The sequence below is a fragment of the Xenopus laevis genome, chromosome 3S, assembly GCF_017654675.1.
Source record: "Xenopus laevis strain J_2021 chromosome 3S, Xenopus_laevis_v10.1, whole genome shotgun sequence".
Lineage (NCBI taxonomy): Eukaryota > Metazoa > Chordata > Amphibia > Anura > Pipidae > Xenopus > Xenopus laevis.
In genome coordinates, this window is record NC_054376.1 from 7,328,062 (window position 1) to 7,351,231 (window position 23,170).

At 40.4% G+C, this 23,170-nt stretch overlaps 2 protein-coding genes across 4 annotated transcripts in view; one reads left to right on the forward strand and one right to left on the reverse strand.

The window, feature by feature from the left end:
• polr3b.S (polymerase (RNA) III (DNA directed) polypeptide B S homeolog) overlaps window positions 1-7,608 on the reverse strand; it is a 52,737-nt gene extending 45,129 nt beyond the window's left edge. The window contains exons 1-4 of the mRNA XM_018254857.2: window positions 7,401-7,608; window positions 4,902-4,934; window positions 2,623-2,679; window positions 568-632 (exon numbers count right to left, since the gene is read on the reverse strand). Coding sequence (XP_018110346.1) covers window positions 568-632; window positions 2,623-2,679; window positions 4,902-4,934; window positions 7,401-7,472 — 227 coding nt within the window. The 5' untranslated portion in view covers window positions 7,473-7,608. The remainder of the gene's footprint in view (window positions 1-567; window positions 633-2,622; window positions 2,680-4,901; window positions 4,935-7,400) is intronic.
• A 125-nt stretch (window positions 7,609-7,733) lies between these two features.
• ikbip.S (IKBKB interacting protein S homeolog) lies at window positions 7,734-20,307 on the forward strand. Of its 3 annotated transcripts, none has more exons than XM_018254389.2 (4): window positions 7,734-7,940; window positions 8,333-8,565; window positions 11,014-11,131; window positions 16,029-17,082. In XM_018254389.2, the coding sequence occupies exons 2-4, from the start codon at window positions 8,345-8,347 to the stop codon at window positions 16,854-16,856; spliced, it is 1,167 nt and encodes a 388-aa protein (XP_018109878.1). In that variant the 5' UTR covers window positions 7,734-7,940; window positions 8,333-8,344; the 3' UTR covers window positions 16,857-17,082.
• The last annotated feature ends 2,863 nt before the right edge of the window (window positions 20,308-23,170 follow it).

The following is a 23,170-nucleotide window of genomic DNA, read 5'->3' on the forward strand; positions in this document are numbered from 1 at the left end:
CCAACGATCGGATCCTAGCGAACGTGAACGGGCGGATCGCGGGACCACATCAACGAACAGATGCGGCCGCGATCTGACGGGATTTTTAGTCCCATCCGATCGAGATCTGGCCGACTTTCGGCCAGATCTCGATCGGGGAAGCCCGTCGGGGGCCCCCATACACGGGCCAATAAGCTGCCGACTCGGTCTGTCGGCAGCTTTTATCGGCCCGTGTATGGCCACCTTTAGGAGGCATTTAAAGCGATATCTGGGGCGAACCCCTTTTCTGTCCTGGATATTCTTGAAAGTGCGGCTGAATAACGAATACACCAATGGTTTCATAGCTGCTGTGAGCCATAAGGTCTAAGACCAAAGGTTGGACCTCAAAGGCAAACGTAATCCATTAGAGGGTGAAAAACCATTGCCATTTGAAAACCCGACAATTTGGGAAACCTGTAATATAGATGAACATAAAGAAACAGGCAGGTATATCCATTGTAAATATGCAGACTTGGAACAAGAAAACCAATTTTTCATTTTGTTTGCCGTTTTTTTCCTTTTAGTTTTAAACCCAGAAAAAGAACTTACTTCAGGTACCACATTGGGTCGGCATCACTCGTTACTTTTTCATTCGCTTTCATTATTTTCTTAATCTGGAGAGACAAAACGAAAGGCGGTTAAAAGCAGAATACATCATCAGGCCCTGACTATATGAGAACAAACCATCGTGAAAACAGGCAAAATGTAAAGGTTGTACGAAGTATATCTGTCTGACATGAGAAAATGTTGTTGTTTGGAAACTACACATTCTTTAGTAGGATGTTCATTAAAAGGTTAAACATTAAATATGTGAGGAAGGATATTTCTGATACCGCAGGCAAACTGAACTTATTGTCACGGTCATGCATCTCAATGTGTCCGAAAGATGAGAATATACTTAAAGGGATATGGTCATGGGAAAACATGTTTTTTTTCAAATCGCATCAGTTAATAGTGCTACTCCAGCAGAATTCTGCACTGAAATCCATTTCTCAAAAGAGCAAACAGATTTTTTTATATTCAATTTTGAAATCTGACATGGGGCTAGACATTTTGTCAATTTCCCAGTTGCCCCCAGTCATGTGACTTGTGCCTGCACTTTAGGAGAGAAATGCTTTCTGGCAGGCTGCTGTTTTTCCTTTTCAATGTAACTGAATGTGTCTCAGTGAGACATGGGTTTTTACTATTGAGTGTTGTTCTTAGATCTACCAGGCAGCTGTTATCTTGTGTTAGGGAGCTGCTATCTGGTTACCTTCCCATTGTTCTTTTGTTTGGCTGCTGGGGGGGAAAAGGGAGGGGGTGATATCACTCCAACTTGCAGTACAGCAGTAAAGAGTGATTGAAGTTTATCCGAGCACAAGTCACATGACTTGGGGCAGCTGGGAAATTGACAATATGTCTAGCCCCATGTCAGATTTCAAAATTGAATATAAAAAAAATCTGTTTGCTCTTTTGAGAAATGGATTCAGTGCAGAATTCTGCTGGAGCAGCACTATTAACTGATTCATTTTGAAAAAAATTTTTTTCCCATGACAGTATCCCTTTAAGTTCTAAATCTTTCTAGAAGCAGTTGAGTGTTTCTGCCTCGTCTAGATTCCAAAAATGTCTGGTACTATAGGTGGCTACAGATCTCAAGCTTAGCAAATTGCAAGAGACACTGAAATATTCCTCACCCGTCTGCCTCTTACATTAAAGGGATTCTGTCATGATTTTTATGATGTAGTTTTTATTTCTAAATAGAACTGTTTACACTGCAAATAATTCACTCTACCATGTAACATTTCATTCCTAAGCCGACAAATTTATTTTTTAATTATAATATTGGTGTGTAGGTGCATCTCAGGTCATTTTGCCTGGTCATGTGCTTTCAGAAACAGCCAGCACTTTAGGATGGAACTGCTTTTTGGCAGGCTGTTGTTTCTCCTACTCAATGTAACTGAAGGAGTCGCAGTGGGAAATGGATTGTTATTATGGAGTGATGTTCTTAGATCTACCAGGCAGTTGTTATCTGGTTACTTTCCCATTGTGCTGCTGATGGGCTGCTGGGAGGGAAGGGAGGGGTGATATCACTCCAACTTGCAGTACAGCAGTAAAGAGTGACTGAAGTTTATCAGAGCACAAGTAACATGACTGAGGGCAACTGTGAAACTGACAATATGTCTAGCTCCATGTCAGATTTCAAAATTAAATATAAAAAAATCTGTTTGCTCTTTTGAAAAACGGATTACAGTGCAGAAGTCTGCTGGAGCAGCACTATTAACTGATGCATTTTGAAAAAAAACATGTTTTTCCAATGCAGTATCCCTTTAAACCCAAGATATTATTTCAACAAACCTGTAAATGTCCCAACTGGAGACCTACATAGCTCACTGAACTTGGCTGAAACTAACACTATCTCTGTCTTATAAGTACAACTGTACAGACTGGGCGTTTCATTCAAAAAAATAAATAAATAAATAAAAAAAAAACTCAAGTTGCAGACATCTCCCATAGGTTAATTTCTTGACTGGGGACAATATCACACGTCCGTTGGCTATTGTTAACATGCTGAAAGCCGTCTGATTGCACATAAATGACAAATATGCCCAAAACAAAAGTACTTACTTCATCGTTGATGAAATAGTTGAAGGAGTCGATGTGCTGCTTTACAAGGCCTTTCACCTGAAAGAAGAACAGAAGATAATAAGCCATACTCTTCAGAAACAGGTTACAAAAAAAATACATTCTGTGATTGCAGTAATGATTTGGTCTTCATCCCTTTTTTCAACTACACAAAGAAGTTTACCTCCTTTTTGTCAGACATGCAGTCATGACTTAGGGCAGGGATTCCCAACCTTTTTTTTTTTTTAACCCATGAGCCACATTCAAAATGTATAAAAAAAAAGTTGGGAAGCAACACAAGCGTGAAAAAAGTTCATGGGGATACCAATTATGGGCTGTGATTGGCTATTGGGAGCTCCTATGTGGACTGGCAGCCTGTCATGGTCGGCACCCTAAATTCAGAACCAATGCTAAGCACCCTGTTCTCGGCTCTTGCTTCCGCTTTTAACAGCCGCCTTTCACTTCGGGAGGAGTCCTCGGCTAATCAGATGCCGCCAGGTCTTATTAAGAGAGGAGCCAATGGAAGGGTTCTGAACGAGCAACGGGGCTCGTAGGTAAAGCAGAAGTCTTTTGGGCAGAAGGTCGCAGTATAAGGCCTGGACAGAAAGCAAAGTCAAAACAGGCCGGGTCAGGACTGGCAGAGTACAAGCGGAGTCAGACAGCCAAAGGTCAAACCAGGAGATCAATCAGGAGGGATAAGGAATAGAAGAGTCGGTTACGAGGCAGGGTCAGGATTACAAAAGTCAGAATTGTCCAAAAACAGGCAGGGGTCACAACAGATATCAGATCACAGAAGCACCAGGAAAGTCACGAGGAACAGATCCTATAACAGGCAGTGAGAAACTGTATAATAGCCCTTTAAATATTTTCAAACTTCGCGCCATTGCGCGCCGCGTGTGTCCTTAGTGTTCACAATTCAGGAAGAAGATGACACAGCTTGCGGCGGGCGTCCCCGCCGACCCCCTCCCACTAGACCACCATGGTACATTGTTACACAGCCTGCAGGAGACTCTGTTTGACAGTACACCTGGTTTTTATGCAACTAAAACTTGCCTCCAAGCCTGGAATTCAAAAATAAACACCTGTTCTGAGGCCACTTGGAGCAACATCCAAGGGGTAGGGGAGCAACATGTTACTCATGAGCCACTGGCTAGGAATCTAGGAAGCTGTCGTTCGCGTTTACCTTTACATCACCAACGGGGGTCCAGGGGGGTGCAGAGAGCAAATTTCGCTTTCTGCGCCAGAAAAGCCAAATTTATGGTTTAATAACTAGAAATCCAGCTCTTAAAGAGAACTAAAGCCTAACTAAAGAAGTAGTTAGAAATGTTGTACATGATGTTTTGTGCTTCTGTACCAGCCCAAGGCAACCACAGCCCTTTAGCAGTAAAGATCTGTGTCTCCAAAGATGCCCCAGTAGCTCCCCATCTTCTTTTCTGCTGATTCACTGCACATGCTCTGTGCTGCTGTCACTTACTGAGCTTAGGGACCCACTCACAATATACAGTACACATAGAATAGAAATGTCACAATATAAGGCTGATTAGTAATTAATACACATAATTACTACATGGCAGCACAGAAACCAGTGCAATTAGCATCAGAATTTAATAATCAGCAAACCTGTAGCATCAGCTTATATTACAGCCAGGGAAGCTCATTTTCTGCTGGATAATTAGTGACGAGCCCTAAGCTTAGCTTCTCAACAGCCAATCAGAGCCCACTGAGCATGTGAGTGTCACAGACACTTTCCAAGATGGTGACCCCCTGTGACAAGTTTGAAGTCCTGGATCATTGCTGCTATTGACAAGCTCAAACTTTAGCCTCGTGCAATAAGTTCATTATAAAAAATGGCATTTTTAGCTATGTTTATTTTTAGGGTTTAGTTCTCCATTAAAGTTTCCAGGCGCAGCTTTTTGACATCCATGGTAACCTCTGGGGAAGTGTCTCATGAGGCAAGGTTCTCATGCACCTGGTTAGGCAGCCCTCGTGCTAATCTCAGATCCAGGTTCAGGATACTGTTCTAGAGAGCTCCACTATTTTACCTCCAATCCCAGGGTTATTTTGTGGCTGCCCAGGGCTCTGCACATGTGCAGTGAAGTAAAAGCAAACTTGCCCTACTACTACTCACACACACAGCACGGGTCATTAGAATAATATACTGGGTCACTGTGTTTCTTAGTGAAGAAAAGCCCTTTACGCTGAGTTTAGCGATTCTTCACCTTTCCTTTTCCTTCCGTTCTATGAATTGGTTATGAAAATATAAAGAAATACTTGAAGCATACCTTTAGGAAGGCTGGAAGCAGTTTCCATTTTTCCTGCAAAACAAATACATTTTTAGGGTTAATTTAAAATTGATCTGCACTAAAGATCATTTGTGTCCATTTATAACTTCTGCTCTGTATTGTTGTATAAATGTATATTTAACACTTTTGCCGGCTAGCAAAGCATGTGGTCAGTTGACAGCATTTAAAGTGGTTGTTCACCTTTAAAGGATAAGTAAACCTTTAAAATAAGTGAATGTAAAATTGATGAGAGTGCTATTGTAAGCTCTTTTGTCATTTACATTCATTATTTATTTTCTTTTTATTCTAAGATATTAAGGGATACATGTGCTGTTAATATGAATGAATTTTGTTCCAACAGCACCACCTGCTGGTCAGTTTCTGACCAGTCTGACCACCAAGTAGTCAAGGAAGTTGTCAGGAGAAAGAAAGAGGCTGCTCTGATGTTCTTCTGTTTAGGAAAACAATTAGAAACCTTTCTCAAATCTTTCCTAAGTAGAAGAACATCAGAGCAGCCTCTTTCTTTCTCCTGACAACTTCCTTGACTACTTGGTGGTCAGACTGGTCAGAAACTGACCAGTTTCTGACCACATTAACAGCACATGTATCCCTTAATATCTTGGAATTAAAAGAAAATAAATAATGAATGTAAATGACAAAAGTGCTTAGAATAGCACTCTCATCAATTTTACATTCACTTGTTTTAAAGATTTACTTATCCTTTAAATGAGCTTTTAGTATGATGTAGAGAGTGACATTCTGAGACAATGGTCTCAATAGTTTTCATTTCTTATTACTTTTGATTTTCGAGTTATTTAAAGGGGTTGTTCACCTTCCAAACACTTTTTTTCAGTTCAGTTGTTTTTCCAATTTACTTTCCATATTTTACTTTTTAATTTTCCCAAAATTGAAGTTTAAAGTTTAATGTTCTGTAGCGTTTCAGTCTGGCACCTCAGTGATCCAGGAGCAGATTCTGAACTGTTACTATTTGCTACATTGAGTTGATTCAATTAGTTGATACATTTATCAGCAGTATCTGTGGAACATTAGCAACTATTGCATCAATTTTAACAGTTGCCTTTAATGAAACTCGGGGATTCTGCTCAGCAGGGACCAAGATAACAAATGTATCAACTAAATGTATCAGTTTAGAAGAGTTAAAGTGTCAGACCGTGGAGTTTGCAGACGGCATCTTCTCCCGTGCGGTCTTCTTCCTGGATTCCCCGGCGTTTGGGGGGCGCATGCATTTGCCGGTCCAGCTCTCAAACGCCGGGGAATCCAAGAAGAAGACCACACTGGAGAAGATGCCGTCTGCGAACTCCACGGGAGAGGACCTGCGCCGAGGGGTAAGTAGCAACTTAGAAGCATTTGCCCGTGGGGGGGGGGGGTTTGCGCCGAAAGTGTTTCCTTCTACTTTAAACAAACACTTCATTACCCAACATTCATTGGGTGACACAGACTTGGCACATTAGGGCAAGGGAATACTTTGGCTGGTAAATGTTTATTGAATTATTTGCCTTCTTCTTCTGACTCTTTCCAGACACTGACCCCCGTCTAAAACAAAAAATGCTCTGTAAGGCGGCAAATGTATAGTTATGGCAACTTTTTATTCCTCATCTTTCTTTCTATTGCGCCGAAAGGGTTTCCTTCTCCTAAAACAATTTACCAACTGCCAAGTTTAATGTAAGACACAGTACCCAGCATGCAATGGGACTGACTTGTGTAGAAGTCGGGAGTTACCAGACTTTGGGCTCTGTTCCGTACCAAAAGCATTCTCTCATTTTCCGGGGACTTTCCTCAATTTCAGACAGTTTTAGGGCACAAATCTGCTGGCCACCAAAATTGAACTATTTTACCAATATTTATTGCAATTGTATATGAATTAGAGCCTGATGGGGCCCCTATACCGCCTGGGCCCCGCTCTGTAGTTACGTCCCTGGCGACTGACGAATCTGTCCCATTTTGCTTCATGGAAAAATTTGCGAAAGTGACATTTTCACATATATTCGTTTATTTTTTAGACTTTTTTATAACTGCACATATTGTGCTGTGTTTGGGCTACTTCTGAAGTGCCTCTTGGCTAGTTTTGTAGCTGACTTTGAAAATTACACCTGACCACCCTGACTCCAAGGGTCAATCTTTGTATCTGAAACATGGAATCGCTGAGAGAGTCCTCCCAAAAAAATACTGCAAATGGAACTGACGTTAACAGCTGGATGTGTCTGCTCTTTGATGCACTCCTGCTTCTGACTCCTGAAACAAAGTAGCTCCTCCTCCAGCTGGTCTCTGCTACTTTGTTTCAGGAGTCAGAACCAGCAGTGCAGAGAGTTTAAAAAAAACAAAAACAGACTTCCCTTTTTAATATAAGATTATGTTACCAGGTCACCAATATGTTCATTTGGCAGGGTGTTTAGATTATAATGATAATGAGGAAACTCAAATGGATCACAATGAAGAAAGGGCTGAATAGAAGCAAAAGAAGTCCCTTGCCAGTCTCACCTGCACTGTATCCACGGGGGAAATGAGTTCCTCCTGGCTCAGGTGCCCAAACTCCTCAGCTAACACATCCATGCCTCTCTAATAACCCACCAGCACGCATGTAAAAGAGTGCAGCATTGAAATCCGTCCGGCTGGGGAAAAAAACCCCTTACGCGCAAGCGTTCCGTTTACTTTGGCACCTCAGCGCATGAGCCCTTGAAACGTGAGGACGCGGCGGCCATCTTTGAAGTGGGTGACGTGCAATTTCGTAATCCTTATTCAATCGCCGATGCCTTTACGCACGTGTCCATGAAAATATGACGGTGCGGCGGCCATCGTGGATGTGGGCAAAGTATTTTAAGTCGTCTTTTCTTCCAATAGAATAGATTCTAGAAATCTCTGTATTAATAGCCAATGATGTTACGCAGAGAGACCTGGACCGCGTTGTTTTTTTTGTTTTTGTAAATAATTAGAAATGTTACCTTATGCCAGCTCCCCAAGGACGCGAGTCTGTAGTAACTATACACCAAAAGTTCAGCAATAACTACAGAGTCAATTGTGGTGAGGAGCCCAATTAGTTTATTACGTTTATTGGTTGGAAAAAAACAAATATTACGTTTGTAAAGTCGTGTGTGGGCAGTGTGAGAAGGATTTAGTTTGTCCCTTCAGGCTCCCGTAGGCAGGGTCTTTCCTAGTTCCCCCAGCTGCTGATGCTGATTGGATGTTCAATTCGAAGCTGTTGCCACATACACAGGGAGAGGCTTTCAATGAGACAGGGCTCCTGGGGGTTTTGCTTTAGAATAGTTGGAAGTTCAGGTAATCTCTGCTAAAAAAAAAAAAAAAACTTCACTAACCAACAGCTTGGCTTTATATCTTATTAATTGCATGAGACTAATAATGTACTGAGATGTATAAGATGTAACAACTTAGGCTCTTTATTTCTTTCTTAACAGGTTAATGTCACAATGTCTAATGAAGTGAAGCAGCGGAAGAAAGGCGCCTCGTCTAAGGAGCTGAGAAGTTCTCCGGGCTGTAGCCAGACATCAGGACACCAGTTGCAGCAGGATGAGCTTAAAGGGAAAGTCAAGGCTGGGCCACTGGTGGAGGCTGGACGCGGATCTCTGTGCCCGGAGCCCAGGACGGTGCTGTGTTTACTCTGCTTAGCCATCTGCGCCTCCCTTTCATGGTAATATAAAACTGTATTTTGTTTTCTTCTTCACTTTTTTTAAAGGGGGACTCCACACAAACATAACTTAAGCTTTTTGAAAAGTAAACATAATTTCAAGCAACTTTGCAATATACATCAATTAAAAAAGATGCAGACTTTTCATGATTTTTATTGGTTTCTGACAGTTCCCTAAGCCTAGCCCCCTGCTCTCCTGCTGATCTGTCTGACTACTTTGCTGAGCTGTCTGACTACTGTTACTTTGTATCAACAGCCATCTGTCCTCAGCCTGCATCCTCCAAACCCCACAATTCCCTGCACATGTGATTTCAATAAGGAAAAGAACATCATAGTACTACTATAGTTCCTATAGATATAGTTTGTATAGATAAGTACTACTATAGTTTATATAAACAAGCTGCTGTGTAGCCATGGGGGCAGCCATTCTAGCACAGGATACACAGTAGATAACAGATAAGTACTACTATAGTTTATATAAACAAGCTGCTGTGTAGCCATGGGGGCAGCCATTCAAGCACAGGATACACAGTAGATAACAGATACGTACTACTATAGTTTATATAAGCAAGCTGCTGTGTAGCCATGGGGGCAGCCATTCAAGCACAGGATACACAGTAGATAACAGATAAGTACTACTATAGTTTATATAAACAAGCTGTTGTGTAGCCATGGGGGCAGCCATTCAAGCACAGGATACACAGTAGATAACAGATAAGTACTACTATAGTTTTTATAAACAAGCTGCTGTGTAGCCATGGGGCAGCCATTCAAGCACAGGATACACAGTAGATAACAGATAAGTACTACTATAGTTTATATAAACAAGCTGCTGTGTAGCCATGGGGGCAGCCATTCAAGCACAGGATACACAGTAGATAACAGATAAGTACTACTATAGTTTATATAAACAAGCTGCTGTGTAGCCATGGGGGCAGCCATTCAAGCACAGGATACACAGTAGATAACAGATACGTACTACTATAGTTTATATAAGCAAGCTGCTGTGTAGCCATGGGGGCAGCCATTCAAGCACAGGATACACAGTAGATAACAGATAAGTACTACTATAGTTTTTATAAACAAGCTGCTGTGTAGCCATGGGGCAGCCATTCAAGCACAGGATACACAGTAGATAACAGATAAGTACTACTATAGTTTTTATAAACAAGCTGCTGTGTAGCCATGGGGCAGCCATTCAAGCACAGGATACACAGTAGATAACAGATAAGTACTACTATAGTTTATATAAACAAGCTGCTGTGTAGCCATGGGGGCAGCCATTCAAGCACAGGATACACAGTAGATAACAGATAAGTACTACTATAGTTTATATAAACAAGCTGCTGTGTAGCCATGGGGCAGCCATTCAAGCACAGGATACACAGTAGATAACAGATATGTACTACTATAGTTTATATAAACAAGCTGCTGTGTAGCCATGGGGGCAGCCATTCAAGCACAGGATACACAGTAGATAACAGATAAGTACTACTATAGTTTATATAAACAAGCTGCTGTGTAGCCATGGGGGCAGCCATTCAAGCACAGGATACACAGTAGATAACAGATAAGTACTACTATAGTTTATATAAACAAGCTGCTGTGTAGCCATGGGGGCAGCCATTCAATTTAAAAAAATGAGAAAAGGCATAGAATACAAACTAGATAAAAGATGCACTCTGTTGTATAAAATTGTATTCCTTTACAGAGCTTCTCTGTTATCTTCTAAGTAGCGTGTGCCCTTTCTCTTTTTTTAAGCTTAAATGGCTGCCCCCATGAGTACAAAGCAGACTAATCATATAAATTATAGTAGTCTTTCTAAAGGAAACTTTTACCTGTGTGGGACAACAGTACATTATATTTTAAGTTCTTTAATACACCTTATTTTTTTGGTGTTACTGTTCCTTTATGCTGGATTTTTCTAGGAAAAGAGTGTAGCTTTTCGTAGGTTCACAAGTGCCTCTGTTAATTACCCCTGTTGTCTTACATAAAGGCATTTGGACATCATGTGATTGATCTGAATTATAATTACCTGGGCCACTGTACTCAAGTCAGGTGATGGATTATTTTTCAGAAACTGTGAGTGGAGTGGAGAGGGGCAGTGGTTAACCAAATCCCTATGTTCCATATGATTTATCCTGAATGGTCCCTATTGGTTTCTCTGGGCTAAGATCCTTCAGGAAAGGCATTAATGTCCTGTGGGAATAGAACCCAGTAAGTACTAGCAAGCCGGATAATTCATGATGTTATAAAAGGGTGGGTAGCGGTAAGTTCCATCCAAGTACTCACTGTAGAAGAGTGGAAGAATAAATGTGAAGAGCCTTGTATAGTCTAGGCCACAGTCATGCTGGGAAGGAGTACTATGAGTGTAACAAGTCTCTGACTCCCCATTAAAGTGCTACATAACTATACAGCGTTGCTTAACATGATGCTTTGTGTTTGTTCCAGGCTTGTATTTCAGCAGTCCCAGAAGTTTGCAGTGATGGAAGAAAAATATCAGATTCTTGAGAAAAAATCAGAAGTTGTGTCAGAGTTAGAAGGCCAAGTCAACGCCATGTTTGGAAAGGTATTTATATAATTTTCCCCAAAAAATTCATGCTTGTTAATGTTTCCGGCAACTACTTGCTTAAAGGAAAACTATGCCCCCTCAAACAATGTAGGTCTCTATAAAAAGATATTGCATAAAACAGCTCATATGTAAAATGCTGCTTCATGTAAATAAAACATTTTCATAATAATATACTTTTTTAGTAGTATGTGCCATTGGGAAATCCTAAAAACTGCCATTTTAAAAGATAAGGGCAACCCCCTGGGATCATACGATTCACTTTGCACACAAACAATCTATACTTGTTAGGTCACATGAGCCAATTAACAGACCGAGTTCTGTGTTTTATTTTTACACTTCTTCCTGTTACAGTTAAAGCTGCTGTATTTCTGGTCAGGTGATCTCTTCCAGTTAGAGCTGCAGTATTTCTGGTCAGGTGATCTCCTCCTGTTACATTTAGAGCTGCAGTATTTCTGGTCAGGTGATCTCTTCCTGTTACAGTTAGAGCTGCAGTATTTCTGGTCAGGTGATCTCTTCCTGTTACAGTTAGAGCTGCAGTATTTCTGGTCAAGTGATCTCTTCCTGTTACAGTTAGAGCTGCAGTATTTCTGGTCAGGTGATCTCCTCCTGTTACATTTAGAACTGAAGTGTTTCTGGTCAGGTGATCTCTTCCTGTTAGTTAAAGCTGCAGTATTTCTGGTCAGGTGATCTCCTCCTGTAACAGTTAAAGCTGCATTGTTTCTGGTCAGGTGATCTCCTCCTGTTACAGTTAGAGCTGCAGTATTTATGGTCAGGTGATCTCTGAGGCAGCACACAGACCATCACAAAATGGTGGTTCAAGGCAAGAGATGTAAAAGGGCAATATTTACTTAAATATATATAACAGTTTGGTAAGATTCCTTAATATGCCACTTAATTTGATAAAAACTATCTGTTGCTCAAGTATTCATTTTGGGGTATAGTTACCATTCTCAGCCAGCACAGATCCCTTTGAGATATGTGACCCAGTATGCCTGAACTGTGGTTTGCACCTGGGGGGGAAACTGGGGCAATAGATGCCCTAAAAAGCAGGAAGTAGTGTTCTGTTCTGATCTGTTACACATCTAGTCACTCCAGCCTTTATACATTACATTTTTGGCTAACTGAAAATTCTTTGGAGTGGGCAATAGTTTATTGTGTCCTTACGCGTTTTGTGTTACAAACACTAAATCATAGCTAATCATAACACGAAACGCTTAAGGCTGTGGACACAATAAACTATTTTTTCACTCTGAACCAATTGCCTGGTGGAAGATTTGCCTTTATTGAGTGCCTGCTCCAAAGAATTTTTGTTTTTCCGGTCCCCGGGGCCTCTTCTTTTTCGTGGTGAGTAATCACTTACTATTTTGCACAGCCTATCTATTTACCCAGTTTTTATTTTTACACTGAACCGTTCCTTTAAAGCATGAAAATAACTAAACTATGAACGAGAACTGATGATTTCTTAGTGGTAAAAGATTGACCTCCTTTAGTTTCTCCCGCTGACGCACTTTGTTTGACACAAAACTTTAGACAACTGTAACTGGGTCCTGGTAGAGATATCATAAACTCTGTAACAGATCTTCCACAGCTCCTTACAGTTCTATGAATAATTCACTTTTTGGTCAGTAGAGAGCACTCTTAGGCCACTCTATTTCTTCTGAATTCTATTATTAATGCTAAGGGGTAGATATATTGAGGGTTGAATTGAAAATTCAAAGTCAAATTTTTGAATTTTTTTTTATGGTTAAAAACTTTCAAATTTGACTAGGGAATTATCCAAACTCGATTTGAGTTTTTTTTAAAAAAATTAGAATTAGAATTTCGAGATCTATCATACTCTGGCCCTTTAAATTTGACTATTCACCACCTAAAACCTGCCGAAATAATGCATAAGTCAGTGGCAGAGGTCCAGTGACCAATTAGAAGATTTTTGTAGCCTTCCTGACATTCGAGTTTTTTTCGTTGAAAAATCTCAAATCCATTTTGGTCGAATTCGGTATGAGTTTTCGGGTCCGTAAAATTAATCAGAGTTTAAGATATTCCATTTTTTTCTTTAAGGAAAATTAAACTTTTAAAATAAGCAAATGTAAAATTGATGAGAGAGCTATTTTACACACGTTTGTAATTTACATTCATTATTTATTTTCTTTTTATTCCAAGATATTAAGGGATACATGTGCTGTTAATATGAATGGATTTTGTTCCAACAGCGCCACCTGATGGTCAGTTTCTGACCAGTCTGACCACCAAGTAGTCAAGGAAGTTGTCAGGAGAAAGAAAGAGGCTGCTCTGATGTTCTTCTGCTTAGGAAAGATTTGAGAAAGGTTTCTAATTATTTTCCTAAGCAGAAGAACATCAGAGCAGCATTTTTCTCCTGATAATTTTTTTCCCCATTGTGCTCTCACGTACTTCTGTAATGTGCTTTAGTTGCTTATGTGTCTTGCTCTTTCTTTCCCCTGTCCCTGATCTGCACAGGACCTGACTTAATGTAATTATTATTCACATTCTAAATACAATCAATTAAACATTTTGCATCTTTTATGAAATAATCAAGTTTATCTTCACTATCGCTCTCTCAGCATCTGTTTCTCTTTATTCTCTCTTCATGCAGCAGTTGGGTGTCAGATATTGATTGACAGTTAGATCCAATATATCTTATAGGGGGGCTCCTTTTGCCTAGAAGATGTATTCGAGCTCACTCTATTAAACTCACCAGACATCATGTCTCTCTACATGCAGAATTTGTGCAAAAGGCAGTTATTTTGTTAGATTTTGTTTGTACTGGAATCCGTTATTTAATTGAGCTCTAATTCATCTGCTAGGAAAAGAAGCCCCCCTATAAGATATATTGGATCTAACTGTCAGTGACTATCTGACACCCAACTCCTGAATGAAGACAGAATCAATAGAAACAGATGCTGAGAGAGAGGGATAGTGAACATAAACTTGATTATTTCAGAAACGGTACAGAATTTTTAATTGATTGTATTTAGAAAGTTTCTTGTTTCAGTATAATGAAGCTTATATTACATTTTCACTATAGTTCCCATTTAACGTCCATTATTTGTAATACCTATACATCAATATATTATTCAATAATTTAAGCAGTGAGTGACCAAAGTATAATAAATTACCATATCTGTATTTTTTTTCCTTCTCTTTCTGCTTGACAGTTATTAAAAATATCTCCACGCTGTGAAAGCTGTGTAACCGAATTAATTATGGGGTACTCGTCATAATAAGGCATTTGGGCATTGTGTGTGTGCATGTGTGGGTATGTGTGATGACGTGAGAATGGAGGATACATGAAATAGACGTCCCAGCTACTGAGGTCAGTGAATCTCCGCACCACCCGAGGGAATATTTAGAAACCAGTAGGGTTAACTGTTTCGTCCATTACACATTCTATAATAAACAGAACGAAAAGCCATGTTTAGAGCTTTATGATCTCCAAAATGTTCTTCTTCTTTTAATCTACCAATAAACAGCACTGTCCATTGTCACATTTCCCATGTGTTTCTGTTTGGGTACAAGGTTCTGATTGGAGAACCCAAAAAGGATTGGCTTTTTGAAAAGCACACTTGGGAAAGGTGTGGGACAACCCGGTACACAGTGTAGTTAATCTTCCAAAAAGAAGCACCTATAACACACAAGGGCTTCTGTCATGATTTTTATTGTGTCATTTTTATTTCTTAATTACACTGTTTACACTGCAAATAATTCATTCCTAATTCCTAACCTAACAGGTGTATTTTCTTTAGTTGTAATATTGGTGTGTAGGTGCATCTTAGGTCATTTTGCCTGGTCATGTGCTTTCAGAAAGAGCCAGCACTTTAGGATGGAACTGCTTTCTGGCAGGCTGTTGTTTCTCCTACTCAATGTAACTGAAGGAGTCGCAGTGGGACATGGATTTTTACTATTGAGTGCTGTTACTATATCTACCAGGGAGCTGTTATCTGGTTACCTTCCCATTGTTCTGCTAATGGGCTGCTGGAGGGGGGGGGAAGGGAGATTCTGTCCAACGGAGTTCACGGCAGCCATCTTCATCTCTTCAGTAATCTTCGGGAAGTAAGTGCCGTATTGGCGTATGCGCAGTTGGAGCAATTTTCTGTTTCACTACAACTGCGCATTCGCCAAAAGTCACGGAAATTGCAGAAGCGCCGGTGAAGACCCGATTACCGAAGCGGCTGAAGATGTTGCCCATGAACTCTGCTGGACAGAATCTGCACCGAGGGGTAAGTAAAGATTTAGGGATACCAGCTAGGCTTGGGGGGGGGTCTATGTAGGATAGGGGGGTTGGGTTTTTTTTACTTTAAGATTGCAATCTCCTTTAACTGATGCATTTTGAAAAAAAACACATTTTCCTATGACAGTATCCCTTTAAGGTAAGGACAGTGGTTGCCACTAGTGTTTCACAAGACCATCCAGTAAATAACAAATTAGGGCTGGGGCCCGGTAACAAATTTAATGGCAAATGTACTTGCCATAAATTTTTAATACCGCCTGCTTCCCTGAACTGTTCGACCCCCGAAACGTTCCATCCCCACTTTTCAAACACACAGCTCCCTACCCCAGTCTCACCAACATCATTGCCCCATGTGACATCACTTCCCCACTATCGAGTCATCACTACCCATTGCCTCCAGTGCATGAACTATTACATTTTTTTTTCACTCGCAAAAAATCACCTACCTTGCTTATTCTAATACTGTTTTCAACAATTAATAATATTGTTAGTGTGTGGCTGCCAGAAATGTCCACAATAATTAAAGACTGAGAAACTGGTTCACTTGATTGTAACCGCTTGGAGATCTGTGTGGCACTAAAATGTTTTTGTTTATTTACTTTCGTCCGTTAATTAAGTACATGGGCATTTTTTGTGTTAAACATACAGCTTGTGTCTACAGAAGATATCCTTGCTGAGGCCTCATCGTCCTCCTCTGTAGTGAGCCACTTACAGCTTCAAATGGCTGCTCTTCAAAGAGAAGTAGATGACATCCAAAACAACGACGTAAGTTTGTCGGCGAAGATGCAGAACATAAATGCGAGGTTCCAGAACGTGACCGATACGTGGAGGAAAAGCCTGGACGAAATAACCCTGGATACGGGCATGTTGAAATCTAAAGCAAAGTCACTCCATAGCCAGATCAACACAAAGATCAATTCTGCTGAACAGTCCCTGAAACTCCTCAAAGAGAGGATGGGAGATTTAGAGGACAGTACCCTAAGAAACACACGTACTGTGAAGAATCAGGAAGAGAATGAGTTTGTTCGTGTTGAGGAGACCCTGGACTGGAACACCAAAGCCATAGAGAGCTTGGAAAAGGAGCAGAGTGATTTGACCGACGTTCACCTTGAAGTTCAGCAGAACCTAGCTGAGCTCAAACCCAAAGTCGAAGAATGCATTAATAATTTACCAACAATTGAGAAGGCAATCCGCACTCTTCTAAAGGTGTCCAACGAGATGGTGGAACTCGACAAGAAGACGAACGACCTGACCGTCCAGGTTTTCAACACAGAGGACAATTTGCTCAAAACTATCTCTGAAATACTGGAGATCCAGAACACCCTGGAAAGGATTCAGATAGACAACAGTATTCTGAAAATGCAGAACGATATAGGTCATCTGAAGGAAAAGGCATACATAGAACCTTCTGATCCAGACCACACTTTGCTAATAGAAGAAGAAAAAGAAACGGAGCCGGCCAATAAGCAGACTTAATTTTTTGGAACTCTTAAAACCAATATTCATCGGTGATTGATGTATTTAGTGCACTCCTATTATTCCTGTTAATACATATATTTTTACGTACAGGTAGCTTCTACACAAAGAGTTTAAACCAAAAGAGTTGGCACATATCAATATTTATAGACTGATGAGGATATTTGTTTTCTAAGAATGTTGATGTTTTAATCACAACACAAATAAAAGATGGCAGCTTTCCAAATTCTCTACATAATCTGACACTTATAATGGTTGTTCTGAGGTTGCTTGTTAAATACATGTCACTTGGGAACCTCTCTCTCTCTCTCTCTCTCTCTCTCTCTCTCTCTCTCTCTCTCTCTCTCTCTCTCTCTACCTTCACAATTACATATCTCCACCCTGAACCCTCTACTGTTCATCACCCAAAGTCCAAACACAAGTCACTTACCCTCAGCTCCAGCTCCCTCTTCTGAGTTCTCCCATCAAACAGGGCAAGAATAAGTGCTCCAGGTCCTCATAATAAAGTTTAAAGGATAAGTAAACCTTTAAATTAAGTGAATGTAAAATTGATGAGGGTGCTATTCTAAGCACTTTTGTCCTTTACATTCATAATTTATTTTCTTTTTAGTCCAAGATATTAAGGGATACATGTGCTGTTAATATGAATGAATTTTGTTCCAACAGCGCCACCTGCTGGTCAGTTTCTGACCAGTCTGACCACCAAGTAGTCAAGGAAGTTGTCAGGAGAAAGAAAGAGGCTGCTCTGATGTTCTTCTGCTTAGGATAACAATATGAAACCTTTCTCAAATCTTTCCTAAGCAGAAGAACATCAGAGCAGCCTCTTTCTTTCTGTAATTTGGATCAGTACAGTAGAAAAGTTAACATTAAATGAACCCATTAGGCTGGTTTTGCTTCCTACTAAGATTAATTATATCTTAGTTGGGATCAAGTACAAGCTACTGTTTTATTATTACACAGAAAAAGGGAAATTGAAAAAAATTTAATTATTTGGATAAAATTAAGTCTATGGGAAATGGCATTTCCATAATTCACAGCTTTCTGGATAACGGGTTTCTGGATAATGGATACCATGCTTGTACCCAAAAAGCATCAGGGACAGTGATCAATGAACTGACATTCTCAAGTCTCAGAAACTCCTCATGGTGCCCTGTAGTTGTTGTTTCACTGGCGCATTCTGTGGGAGAAGAGAGTGAATGTTAAGCACTGGTTTGTACCAATGTTATTAATGGCATAACCAGAGATTGGATAAGGAGGTAAGAGGGTATGGGTTCAGGGGCTTTGAGCAGGTTGCCCTAGTGTTGTGGGGGTGAAGGAGTGCAAAGTGGATGTGAGTTGACTGCAAAATAAATTGGAGTTTGTTGTTAGATGGTATGCTCAGTCTAATGAGATTGAGTTGTTCTTTTTAGAAATGAGCAAGATCTCGGGCAGTTACATTAATGGGTCACGGGTGCGGATGGGGCATAGTAGTGAATTAAATGTTGTGAACAGTCATTCTGTTTAGATGATAGAGAGGAGATTAAAGAAGAGAAGCACTTCTCTTCAGCTATTGATAGAGCTTGATTGTAGCAGGAGAACATAAACTTAAATTGCATTGTTCAGCTGATCTACATCTTCTAAGGTACTGAGTTAAACTAGTGTGCCAGAGTTTGGGTTTAGCTGGTCGACTGTGACAGGTGGAAGAAGGAGCAAGGGACTCGAGCTGTTGAAAGGGGGTCGTTGTTGAGAGAAGCTGCAATATTCGGACAGAAGAGGTTCTTAAAATGAGAGATTGGCTGTGCCACTACTGATGATGGATCAAATTAGCTTGTGTGGGTGGAGAGAGATGGTTGTGATAGTGCAGGTAAAAGTGTGAAAAGTGGGTGATGGTCAGATAGGGGGAAGGGATTGTTAAGGTGGCCAAACACGGGCCAATAAAACCTGCGGACAGACCCCAATAAAACCTGCAGACAGACCGAGCCCTCTGACGGGCTTCCCTGTTCGATATCTGGCTGAAAGTCGGCCAGATGTCGATCGGGCAGGACTAAAAATCCCGTTGGATCACGGCCGCATCTGTTCATTGATGCAATCCCATGATCCGTCCGCCCGTTACCCTTCATTATGATCTGATCGTTGGGCCCTAGGGCCCATGATCATATCAGCGCGATATCACCCACCTCAAGGTGGGTATATCGGGGAGAGATGTCGCCAAATGAGCGGATCTCTCCGTGTATGGCCACCCTTAGTAAGGTTGGAAGGGTGGCAAAATATAAGATCAAGTGCATGACTCTCTGTGAGTTGGAGAGTCAGTCCACTGAAGCCTTATAACACCATTCTGCAGGTAAACCGCATTTCCATCGTTACAATATAAAGCAATGCAAAGCTGATGCCGTTTTTTTGGCAATTCATTTAATGGTGGTCTATTTGTGTACTTGTCTTGCAGTCCATACTACAAACCTCACAATAGGATGTGAGGTCTTCATAAGGGTAATGTAGAAATTTGATGCCCAGCGACAATGGATACTTTCTAGATTGCAGCAAAACTATGGAACTAATATAGACTTATTCTGGATAGTTCTCAGATATCTCAGTTGTTTATCCCTAGTGTTATACTGGACACCTAACAAACTCTTTACCTCGTTTTCAGGTACTAACTCAACTGGTATTTCCTAATAATAATTTATGGTTCATTTGTCACTCTCTAGCTGAAACATACCGAAGAAACCGTGAAGAATCTGGGAGACCTTCAAATTGTGAAACAATTAAAAATTGATATTGAAAACATTGAAAAGTGGTCCAGCCTTAATTCAGGCAAGAGACATCAGCTTGAAGGGAATGTAACTACTCTCCAAGAGGCTGTGGCTCAGATAGAACACAGCACTGCCACCATTTCTAAGGAAGTATCCATGAAGATTGGAGCAGTTAAGACGGATGTACGGAGAATATCTGGTCTGGAGTCCGATGTTCAGTTATTGATGGAATCAGTCCAAGAACTGGAAGAGAAACTAGCCAAAGTAGAGAAGAAAACCGTGGAGAGCATTGGTGGCATGTTAGCCGGTAGCATAGACCGTATCTCTTCGTTGAAGAGCTCCGTCTCGAGAAACTCCGACCGTATAGATCTGATGAAAGAAAAACTCTCCCAACTCCGAGAGAATTTCAGTGGAAACTCTGAACGCCTCTTAAATTTGGAAAGTGATCGACTCAAAGTCATGAAAGCTGTAAATTTTGCCACTGATTTAAAACCAAAAGTGTTCACGCTGAGAAAGGACTTTCAGAATTTAGATAACATGATTAACGAACTGTCTTCGAGAATTGGCCGCCTGGCGGCTGATTTATTGAGCCGCGAAAGAGACATCACTCTGTTAAATGACAAATTATACAACCTAACTCAGATTAAATCTGACATTTTAGATTTAAGTGATAAAATAGGTCATTCATAGACATGGAAATAAACATTATGGGCAAAGTTCAATGGTCAAGTCGAAACCTATATTTTTATATTGCTGCATTTGAAAAAGCTATTTTTTTTCCTTCGTAAGGTTGATGTCATTTTGTCTGCTGCAGATGGAGCTCCAGCTCTCCATAAGGTGATCACTTGCGCCCTTAGTGTGATTGGGCTTAAATTCACATTTTAACTTCGGTTTTTTCCATAAAAATCTTGGGCCATGATGCTTTATTTGGCCTACGTTCCCTGCTCCACTTGAATCTCATCCAAAGTATGACATAGGCCTTTTTAGACTTTTTGGATACTGCTCCTTCATTTAGTCCCATTAAAGGAGAACTAAAGCCTAACTAAAGAAGTAGCTAGAAACATTGTACAAGATATACTATACTTCTGTACTAGCCAAAGGCAACCACAGCCCTTTAGCAGTAAAGATCTGTGTCTCCAAAGATGCCCCAGTAGCTCCCCATCTTCTTTTCTGCTGATTCACTGCACATGCTCTGTGCTGCTGTCACTTACTGAGCTTAGGGACCCACTCACAATATACAGTACACATAGAATAGAAATGTCACAATATCAGGCTGATTAGTAATTAATACACATAGTTACTACATGGCAGCACAGAAACCAGTGCAATTAGCATCAGAATTGAATAATCAGCAAACCTGTAGCATCAGCTTATATTACAGCCAGGGAAGCTCATTTTCTGCTGGATAATTAGTGACGAGCCCTAAGCTTAGCTTCTCAACAGCCAATCAGAGCCCACTGAGCATGTGAGTGTCACAGACACTTTCCAAGATGGTGACCCCCTGTGACAAATTTGAAGTCCTGGATCATTGCTGCTATTGACAAGCTCAAACTTTAGCCTCGTGCAATAAGTTCACTATATAAAATATGCCATTTTTAGCCACATACATTTTTAGGAATTAGTTCTCCTTTAATACTAAAGCCCCTTTGTTTACAACAAGCGTTTCACTTCTAGAGGTGCATTTATTAAAGGGCAAATTTCAAATTCAGTTTTTTAAAACTCTTATTAAATGTGAATATACTCGAAATTCAATTTAATAAAAAAAATTGAATATCTCAAACTCGCACAAATTTTGCCGACTCGAATTAGAATCAAATTCAATTTTTTCCCCTGAAAAAAACCCTCAAATGTCAGGAAGGCTACTAACATTGGTCCCTGGACCTCTCCCATTGACACGCCAGCTTTTAGGTGTTGAATAGTCTCTTTCGCGCTCTTAAAGGTCCAGAGTGTGAAATTTAAATTAAAACTAGAGTTTGGATAATTCACAATTCGATTTTGAGAGTCTTGACCATAAAAAATAAATAAATCTGCCCCTTAAAGTCATCCTTCTATAGTTACATGAAAAAAAAGGAGTTCTGGGATTTCTAGGAGTTGTTATTTCCTATCATACAATGAAGAACCAGTCCAGGGAACAGCAAGTGACCTTGTGCTTCAGTGAAAATCTATAAAGGGCTTTACCCTGCCTCTTTTTTTAGTGGCGGCCTCACATTAAATTACCCTTTTTTTGTTATATTTTGGTTGACCTGACAGTGCATCAGACACAGGTATTGCATGCACAGTCCTTTGTAATATGTGAACCAAAAACGGCATAACTACAAGGTCACGTTTTTATGACCCCCATCGAAAATTTTAATTGATCTGAATTTTAGATGAATATTGAAATTGTGATTAGCTCTGTGCTTGATGAACTAGCGATTAGGGATTCATCCGAATCCTTGGTGAAAGATTCAGCCGAATACTGAACCAAATCCTAATTTGCATATGCAAATTAGGGGCAGGAATGGAAAAAGTGGGAAAAAAATCCTTTTTTGTGACAAAATGTCACATGATTTCCCTACCCACCCCTAATGCAAATTCTGTTCGTCCAGGCACAAGGATTTGGCTGAATCCGAAACCTTACTGAAAAAGTCCGAATCCCGCACCGAATCCTGGATTTGGTGCATCCCTACTAGAGATTAACCATAATATCTCTATTGTTTCACATGGTAAACACACTGAACACACTCAGTTTTTATGAGCTTTTCGTTGGCCTTGAGTGATGACGTTCTCCTGACAATCTGTAAAGTTGGAAACTCCTTTTTGCATCATACAAGGTTTGTAGATATTATTTGTACGTTGCCATTTGCTATATCACATGCTGTAACTAATTTTGAAATGTTATTTCAGTTTGATAATACCTTGACATAATAATTGACATACCTTGTAAGTACTGTAATTACTGATGCTACAGTTCCCCCATTCTTTCTTACGTGTCCTTACGTTTTGTTGTGTGACCCTGAGGCATGCCATCAGCTCTGATTGACATTCCTTCTAGATTTAAATACATCATTTGGTGGAGGTTCTCAATTTAGTTTCCAGTTATAACTTGTCTGACATACAAAGAACTTTAGAATTGTCCTCCTCCAGAGAACTCCTGGACCACACAATTTAGGAACCCTATAAATGTGGGCATTTTTGTTACTTTGTTCTATAAAGTAGCACAGTAGAGTTTGCTTCCATTTTGGCCAACTTACCCTTTCTCTATTGGACCCTGCCCACTTACATCATCAACCCACACCTTTTATGTCACTGACCATTTCCCCCATTATATTGTGGCCGGTAGCAACGATTCTGCAGGGAGGAATATGTGATGTGCAGGTCAGAAAAACTCAACCCGCACCCAACCCTAACCCACAAAATGTTGGGACAACTCATACCTGCTACTTCTGTGTTCATCTGTGGTTTCAAGACAAGAAAACTTCGAGAGTAATGGAGGAATGTACAATACGTCCCCAGTCTGACACACACCCAACACCTAACCTGCAACAGTTGGCCAAATTTCAAACCTAACCCGCCCAAATGTTGGTCAATGCACCGGTCACCACA